At 53.5% G+C, this 8,927-nt stretch overlaps 1 protein-coding gene across 4 annotated transcripts; it reads left to right on the top strand.

Moving 5' to 3' along the window:
- Positions 1–2,779: 2,779 nt before the first annotated feature.
- Positions 2,780–7,262, top strand: LRATD1 (LRAT domain containing 1). 4 transcript variants are annotated; one of them, XM_077844078.1, is made up of 2 exons: positions 2,780–3,039; positions 4,000–7,262. In XM_077844078.1, exon 2 carries the CDS (start codon positions 4,036–4,038, stop codon positions 4,942–4,944), a length of 909 nt encoding a protein of 302 aa, XP_077700204.1. In that variant the 5' UTR covers positions 2,780–3,039; positions 4,000–4,035; the 3' UTR covers positions 4,945–7,262. The 4 variants fall into 4 exon arrangements, with proteins under 4 accessions (XP_077700204.1, XP_077700205.1, XP_077700206.1 ...); XM_077844079.1 differs by having other exon boundaries at positions 2,971–3,109; XM_077844080.1 differs by lacking the exon at positions 2,780–3,039 and adding an exon at positions 3,272–3,533.
- The last annotated feature ends 1,665 nt before the right edge of the window (positions 7,263–8,927 follow it).

The following is an 8,927-nucleotide window of genomic DNA, read 5'->3' as shown; positions in this document are numbered from 1 at the left end:
TTCCTCAGTCAGTGTGTTCTCTGCTTTATATTTCTACGTGGGCTCTCAGGCTATTTATTCTCCCTTGAGATTCCTAAAGCTGTAAGCTTTTTTACCCTGGCAGGGGGAGGGGATGGAAAGAAAATTCAAAGAGTCATGTATTGATGTTTTAGACTTTTGGCACTATATTTTGAAGCTCCAACAATATTTTTTGTTCACTGTCCTTTAGAATGTTGGGGTGCTGATAAGCAAAGAGGAAGAAGCCGCTTACTCTGTAGTCTGGAACAGTAGATGACAGGACAAGTAACACAAAACACGGCATCCCAGCAAATATGTTGTACATATTTGTGCATAAGACTTGATCTTGGATCCCTGGGTGGCGCAGCAGTTTAGCGCCTGCCTTTGGCCCAGGGCGTGATCCTGGAGACCCGGGATCGAATCCCACGTCGGGCTCCCGGTGCATGGAGCCTGCTTCTCCCTCTGCCTGTGTCTCTGCCTCTCTCTCTCTCTCTCTCACTGTGTGCCTATCATAAATAAATAAAAATTAAAAAAAAAAGACTTGATCTTAGGTTGGACAGAAGACTGAGAGAGAGGGAGAGGGAGAGAGAGAGACTTAGAGAGAGGGAGACAGAGAGGTGGCACCTCAACACCAAGCACTGGGCTACTTTCAAGGAGTCCCTCTCTCAGCCACCAATAATGAACTCTTCAGATACTCCCTCCCAGAGATCACTAAGTCCAGTTTACAACCTGACCAATGACTCACTTCTTGATTTCTGAAGCCAGCTGTTCAATTCCCTTGACTTCGGGGCCCAAAAGAATCGTTTATTATTTATAAAGAGTATTAAAAAAAAGATCATCACAACCTTTGGCTGGTTCCAAGGCTGGTAACTTGTATTTTTATAACTTGCACGTGGCCGAATTTCTGTAAAGATCTATGTATGTCAAATGTACACAGATGGTAATTTTTTGGGTTTTTTTTAAGATTTTATTTATTTATTCATGACAGAGAGAGAGAGAGAGAGAGGCAGAGGAAGAAGCAGGCTCCATGCGGGGAGCCGGACGTGGGTCTCCAGGATCACTCCCTGGGCCGAAGGCGGCACTAAACCGCTGGGCCACCTGGGCTGCCCAGGATGGTCATTTTAAAACCATTTCTTTCAGCAATATTTATTAGACATTTTGATAAGTCACTGCATTTGGAGGCTATGGGATATATAGAGACATTAAGAAGGCAGTTCAACAATACTTAGGCAGAATTGTCTACCAAAAAAGAAATAGTAATAATAAAAATGTGCCATCAGTCTTCAGGTAGCTCCTCTGGGACATCAGTTTTCCCATTTTATGAAGCGAGATTTTACTAACTCAATGAACAGTGTAGCCAGGGTAAAGGCTGGCTCTGGAGGCCCATAGGCCCTAGAGAGAGAGAGATAGCTGGCACTGGTATCTGGGCCTGGCTTCCTCATCTGTGGCAGTGGGCGGTATTAGAGAATCCTCTCCAGAGGCATGAAGATGAAATCACCCACTTAAACCCCTTAGCCCGGCGCCTCCCCACTGACAAGTGGTCAGGCTGTTTTCCTTCCATCTCTGTCATTGCTGATGGAACCCGTGGTACAGCCGGCATTGCGAAAGAGGTCCAGAATTTAAAGTTGTGGAGAGCACCTGCCAATCCTCCAACTGTTCACTTTGTAAAGAGCAAGAAAGTCAACACAGGTTTGTAATTTAAAAGAGAGAGAGAGAGAGTTCTGAGAGTTCGTGCCAGCTGCCAAGGGGACACAAAGAGGAGCACCCAATTCTCCCCGGGGAAAGGGCATAATAAGCTTCACCATAAAGCCCCAGGTGCCGTCTTGAAAGTAGAACCAAGTGTCTGAGGACGCTTCAAAGCTTAGTGTTACAAGCTCTTTTAAACTATTGATCTAGACAGGATGCCTTATGTATGAAAGTCTGCTTTCAACATCCAATATCCAGAACCCATTCATTCATTTACTTTCCATCCAGAAATGCAATCGTTAAGTACGCCTGGGCCGGACACCCCTCTGCCACAAAACCAGACAAAAACCCCTAAGCAAAGGCAGCTCTGGGGCTTGGCTGTAGGCATTTGTGACGCACTCTTCCCCAGAACATTGCAGCCCCAAAGTCTAGGCCCAGTTAGGGGGAGGGCTGGTCCAGGCTGGGATTTTTCAGTCGCGGTTGTCAAAGATGCTCCTTTGAAAGCGGGCGCAGCGCTCGGTCAGCAGCAGCCGGATCAGAGAGGAACCGGACGTCTGGAAGGCATGGGTGCTGGCGTGCCGAGGAGGAGCAGCCCGGGGCCCCCGGGAAGCGAGACTTCCCCGGGCGCCTCGCGGAGCGGGGGAGGATGGGGGGGGCAGGGGCCCGCCCCCGACAACGTCGCTCCCCGCCCCGGGCCGCCCTCTCGGTGCCGGGGCGCCCTGGGGCTCCCCTGCACCCGCAGACTCAGCATCGTGGCTGGAGTCGGCACTCGATGGGCTCGGGAAAGCTGCGGAGGGCGCGGGGGGCGAGGGTGCACGCGCGCAGCGGCGGGGCCCTGCAGCAGCGCCGCGCCCCGGGCGCGCTCCCCGCGGGGGCTCCCACCGCCGCTCCGGGGGCCGCGCGCGCTCGGGGGCGCGGGGGCGCGGGGACCCGGCGGGCCCGGGGCGGAGCGCGCGCCGCAGCCCCGCCCCCGCTCCCCTCCCCCTCCCGCGGAGATTGACGGGGCCCGGGCGCCCGCCCCAACCAATGAGCGCGTCCCGGGGCGGGCCCTGGAAGCAGCTGCTCGGGCTACTTAGAGTCCTCCGCTCGGCTGGAGGGAAGCAGAGCGCAGTCGGGACTGGCCAGGTGCAGCGGGCGCCCCAGCCAGCGCCGAGCGGCAGGCGCACGGGCACCGCGCCGGGCACCGCACCGGGCACCGGGCACCGCACCGGGCACCGCACCGTTCCGCGCGGGGCAGAGCGGAGCCGCCACCCCCCGCGCCGCCCAGGACCCGCTCGCCACCGCCGCCTCCGCAGCACCCATGGGGACCAGGAGACTTTAAAGGAGTTTGGGGTTTCGGGAGCAGGGAAATCACGGGTACGGAGAGGCGGCTTTCTTTGCCTTGGAAGCGGGTTTTCTTCGTCCGACTGTTTGGACCCTGTGCCGGGTAGGAGGGAAAGGGGTCTCGCGGCTGAAAGCGGACCTCCCTTCACGACCCACGCCCGCCCCCGCACACCTCCACCGCACTGGCTCCCCCCCCCCCCCATCTTTCCCTTTCCTCTTTGTTAGGTGATTTTTAGACAGAACGGCCTCGCCCTGGCGCAGCCCGAGCGGCTCCGCTGGGGAGGCGGCGAGAGAAGTCGGGGCAGAGTGCACCTGCTGGCGCGGGCAGGTGTGCCCCGGTGCGTGGGTGTCCGTGCCCTGGCGAGCGTGCAAGCGTGGGGGGGGGAGCCCTGTGTACGAATGTGGGGGTCTGACTGTGTCGTCGCGAAGGTTTGTCATTGTGTGTATGTGACACTATCACACGAGTGTATCAGCCAGCCTGTCAGTGCCTGGACTCCTCCAAGTGAACAAGATCGTGCTGGTGTCAAGTGAGTGCGAATGTGTCCGGTTGTCATTGTGCGAGGCGCTGTCAGGGGCGGAGAGCGACCTAGCGCAAAGCTGAGAGGTGGGCTGGCGAGGGTGGGGACAGAAAGGGGAGCGCAGCCTGCTGCACGCTCTCCGAGGCCTCGGGCGCCCCTTCTTCCTTCCAGCCTACCCCTGGGTCCTTCCCGGGGGGGGGGGGGTCTGTCCCCCCACGGGGACCCCGCACGCCTTCCAGCCGCCTGCCTTTTCTCTTGTGGGAGTTGGACCGGCTCCCCGGACGGGGTCTGCTGTCGGCCCAAGGACTGGGGGGCGGGGGGGGGGGCTTCTGCACCTGTCCTGCCGCGGGGGAGGACCGCGCGACCCCAGCAGCGGCGCGGGGGCGGGCGGGCAGGTCCCGGGGGGCACCGCACGCCCTGGAGGGGGGCAGCCCGACTCTGACCCTGTCTCTGCCTCCCGTCTGTGCTTCCGCAGATCCCCGCTCCTGGCCCTCGCCTCGCCGCGTCATTGATGGGCAACCAACTGGACCGCATCACCCACCTCAACTACAGCGAGTTGCCCACAGGGGACCCGTCGGGGATCGAGAAGGACGAGCTGCGGGTCGGGGTCGCCTACTTCTTCTCGGATGAGGAGGAGGACCTGGACGAACGCGGCCAGCCCGACAAGTTCGGCGTGAAGGCCCCGCCGGGCTGCACTCCCTGCCCGGAGAGCCCCAGCCGCCACCACCACCATCACCACCACCACCACCACCACCACCTGCTGCACCAGCTGGTCCTCAACGAAACTCAGTTCTCCGCCTTCCGGGGCCAGGAATGCATCTTCTCCAAAGTGAGCGGCGGCCCTCAGGGCGCCGACCTGAGCGTCTACGCGGTCACGGCGCTGCCCGCGCTCTGCGAGCCCGGCGACCTGCTGGAGCTGCTGTGGCTGCAGCCGGCGCCCGAGCCGCCCGCCCCCGCCCCCGCCCCGCACTGGGCCGTGTACGTGGGTGGCGGGCAGATCATCCACCTGCACCAAGGCGAGATCCGCCAGGACAGCCTGTACGAGGCGGGCGCGGCCAACGTGGGCCGGGTGGTGAATAGCTGGTACCGCTACCGCCCGCTGGTGGCCGAGCTGGTGGTGCAGAACGCCTGCGGCCACCTGGGCCTCAAGAGCGAGGAGATCTGCTGGACGAACTCGGAGAGCTTCGCCGCCTGGTGCCGCTTTGGCAAGCGGGAGTTCAAGGCCGGAGGGGAGGTGCCGGCCGGCACGCAGCCGCCGCAGCAGCAGTACTATCTCAAGGTGCACCTGGGCGACAACAAGGTGCACACGGCCAGGTTTCACAGCCTGGAAGACCTCATCCGCGAGAAGCGCCGCATCGACGCCAGCGGCCGCCTGCGCGTGCTCCAGGAGCTCGCCGACCTCGTGGACGACAAGGAGTAGCCGCGCGGCCGGCCGCCTGCCCCGCCCGTCTCCCCGCGCCCCGCGCCCCGCGCCCCGCGCCCCTCCCCGCTCCCGGGCCGCGCCCCCGCCCCCCGCCCCCTCGAGCGCCCTCCTGCGGCCGCCCGCGCGCCCAGGCTGCGCCCTCGCACCCCTCCGGCGGGCGGCGGGAAGTCTCCGGAGCCGGCACCAAAGGGCGCGGGGCCGAGGGCCCCTCCCCTCCCCCCAGCGGTGGCGACGGTGCCGGGAACCCCTGCGTGCGCCTGCCCCGGCGTTGTAACGGGGGGGGGGGGGGGGAGGAGAAAGGGGCCGAGGGCAGCAGGGATGCACCGGTCCGTGCCTGCCGCCCGCGCGACTCTAACGGGAACCATCACCGCCCCCAGACGCGCGCGCGCACCGGCCGGAGGTGAGGCCCCTGCGTGGAATGTGTCCCCACGTCGCAGGGTTTCCAAGGAATCGAGCCCGTCCCTTAGGCACTCGAGAACGACTTCCACAAGCCAGCCCCCCGGGACTCCGGGTCCCCCCGAGGCTGCCCGGCACTTTCCCAGCTCCCCGGCTCCGAGTCTCCTGACATCGCATGCCAGGCTCCGGGCAGAGCGATGGGGTTTGCTTCCAGTCCTTTCCACCGAGGGAAGCGAACGCCTCCCCTTCACCCCCCACCCCACCCCACCCCACCCCACCCCCACCCCGATTGCCCGGGAGCCTCCCTCGCTGGCAGCAGGAAGCCTTCCCGGCCCCGAGATGGACGTGGCGCAGCCACCTTGGGGAGGAGCGCGGGCCCCGCCCCCCGGCGAGCAGAGGGTTCACCTGGCGTCTGGGAACTTGAATTTGTGCAGAAGGTCGCTGCTTATTCTTAACCCTAGATTGCTCCCTCCGTGGGCTGCATTTCAAAAATAGTCCTATTTTTTAAAGGGTTGGAGGAGAGGGAGGGGGAAGACGTGGCAACATTCCAGAAAACCAGCATTATTACAGCACCATAGCCAGTATGTTTAGTTTGGCTTTTCCTAACATAGAAATCTTAGAAGGCGGGGAAGTGGAAATAAAGTTTGAGAAGTGGGAGAGCAGGTTTCCAGCTGTGTCAACAAAGCCTATCGTGTTGATGTTTTTATTGACCATTTTAGCAACATGCTAATAAAATTTCAAATTGAAATTTTTATTTTCATGGCTTTAATCCATGATAGTTTAAATACTGGGGGCCATTAAGAGTGGATTTAGCTAAGAGCTTAGCTAACATTGCCTTTTCACTCTATTTTTCTCAAATCTTATGAGAATTTCTGTTTTTGAATATTAATTTTATTTTTATTTTTTGGCTTGAAACGGCAGCCCTAGTAATGGTGAAGTTGTTAATCTGTATATTGTACTGAATTTCTGTCAGTTAAGGGGTTTACTGCTTTAGTGGAAATTGCTAGCAGGTTCCATGAGGTTTCTTTTCTCCATGTTGTATACCATTACCATTTCATATCTGTATTTCTGTTTTTCTTCCTGTCCCCTTGCTGTCCTTAAGAAAGGAATCTAGAATCGGTGGCTTTACCCCCCCCCCCCCTTTAGCCAATCCCAGAATCCATTCCTGAAAACCAGAAAGGACTTGCAGGATCAGGGCAAATGTGTCTTTTTCAAAAAAAAATTACGGCTGTTTGAAACCCCTTCCTTGGGCAAGGACATACCAACTTCTCTCCTTGTGCTGCAGCCCCAGCTTGACTGTTACTTGATTCAGTGTTAGACACCTAGAGCATCAATGTCCCTTTCCAGGGAATTTGTTAAATAATGGTGTTTAGCTAATTGTTGCAAGCAATTGCATATCGACAGCTGTGATTTAGTTGGATGGCAAATATGGCCAAAGCCAGTTTCTTGGCATTTCAAAAATAACGCAATAAAAACTAGTCGAGGTTAGCTGAGACTGGAAATGCCTTTTTCATGGTGAAATGATTCATTTCTGTTTTGTTTTTATTTTATTTTATTATTTTTTTTTTTTGGTTTCCATCTTGGATTCATTCCCTGATCTTGAATCAAAAGGTCAGATCAATGAAATATGAACTAGAGTATTTTTCTTAAGCCTATTGAGTGATTTATTTTTTAAAAAATGTTTAAATGCATATGCTTTTCTTTCAGCACATACAACAGCAAAAGTTTTGTAATAACTGACTTACCTTTGCATGTATGGAAAACTGAAAGTCACTTATTTCCCTAACTTACTCCTCTTTCAGATAGCAGATGGCAGATCATAAACCGAAATTCTTTATTGTATCTACCCTCTCCACATTCTTTACTGTGTCCTCCTACTGTATCTTGGCTCTCTGCTGTATTAAACACCATCCTAAACACTTGTTCCAGCAGGACTCCTTCTTGACATTTTGTCCTCCACCTGTCACTCAGAGGGCGGAACTTGAGCAAAAGAAATGATTCGGTCGATCACACCTAATACTAACATTTATTTCCTCTGATGGCACATAATCTGATTTTTCTCTAACCGAGAGGGTCACTATCACAGTACTGGCTTAGCAGCTTTATACTTGCTGAGACTAGACTGGCAGTAAAAATGAAAGTTGGGCACCCTAAGAAGTATTTATTCCTGTACTGGTCTGTTAAAGACTGGGCTGATGATAACACTGCTACAAATTAACAATAGAAAAACACTTGCTACAAGGGGAATTCCTGGTCCAGGTTAGTAACCGCCAATGGCAAAGTAATTCAAATCCTAGTGCATTACGGAGAAGATATTTTCAAGATATTATCTAATAGCTTTATCCGGAAAAAGTGTATATTTTAGGGTATTATTAGGAATGTCAGTGAAACCAAAAGGTGGAAATTACCTTGGAAGATGGCATGGACAGACTTGATTTTTATTTTGTGTGAATAGAATACCTCCGGATTTTATCAGAGTTCTAAAAATTAAAGCCAGCAGCCTCCTAACATTTTCATAGAGGTCAGGAATTTCGTTTTGGTTGTAGTTATCCTCAAGAGAGCAGAGCTTTGTAGGACCTTTCATGATGCTGAGTGTGGCTCAGCTGGAGGGCAGACTGTAGGCTCTCTGGTATAGAGGAAGAGACCCTGATGCCTCCATTCTTTCTCCACCTTCAGAGGCAGGCTCTGAAAAGGAAACTACTTAAAAAACTAGATAAAATAAAAACTATGGAGGAGGAGAGAGGATGAGCATATTTTAAACAAAACCAGGTCTGAAATGCTGTTACTCCCAAAGTGTATTACTTCATTAAAAAAAAAAAAGAAGAAATGACCTATATTAAATTATTTAAAAAAAATTAAAATCTATCCTGAGCCAAATAGAGAACATATAAGTTCCTGAATATTTAAACTGCTAAATCCCTGTCACGACTGCATTTTATGAAAAGAAAGACTAATAGTATTCACTTACAGTTAACACTTGTGCCAGATTAGAACAAACACAAAAGCACCTGAAAGTCTAATGATGTTACATGATTTTACTGCCTTTTTTTTTTTTTTCTTCGAGTGGGAGAAGGAGAGAGAACGTGTGAGAGTGGGGATGGTGAGAGGGGTAGAGATAGATAATCCTATTCCACACCTATCATGGAGCTGGACTCAGGGCTTGATCTCACAACCCTGAGATCATTACGGGGCCAAAAATCAAAAGCTGCTTAACCAACTGAGCCACCCAGGTGGCCCGATTTTTCTACCTTAAAAAAAATTTTTTTTTGATGTTTCTGTTTGTGTCATGTTTCTATAGTGAACACTTTTGTTACAATAATGATTTTTTTCAGAAAAGCATGCTATTGGTGTTCATAAAAATAATGAGTTATCTGAATAATCAGTACATCCTAACAGTCTTCAAACATCATACCTTATTGATTAATTATGTTTCATGTGTGCTTTCAACATCTCTCAAAGTTCAATGTCTTAGTTATCTAATAAATGGAGCAGGGTGAAATTAACACTAACCACACAAACATAATAGAGCAACCCAGTTTCCTTTTATCCATATGCATACCCTCAAAGCCTTCTGCTTTCTCATT

This window comes from Canis aureus, chromosome 12, assembly GCF_053574225.1.
Source record: "Canis aureus isolate CA01 chromosome 12, VMU_Caureus_v.1.0, whole genome shotgun sequence".
Taxonomy (NCBI): domain Eukaryota; kingdom Metazoa; phylum Chordata; class Mammalia; order Carnivora; family Canidae; genus Canis; species Canis aureus.
This window is presented reverse-complemented; position numbering and strand designations above follow the sequence as displayed.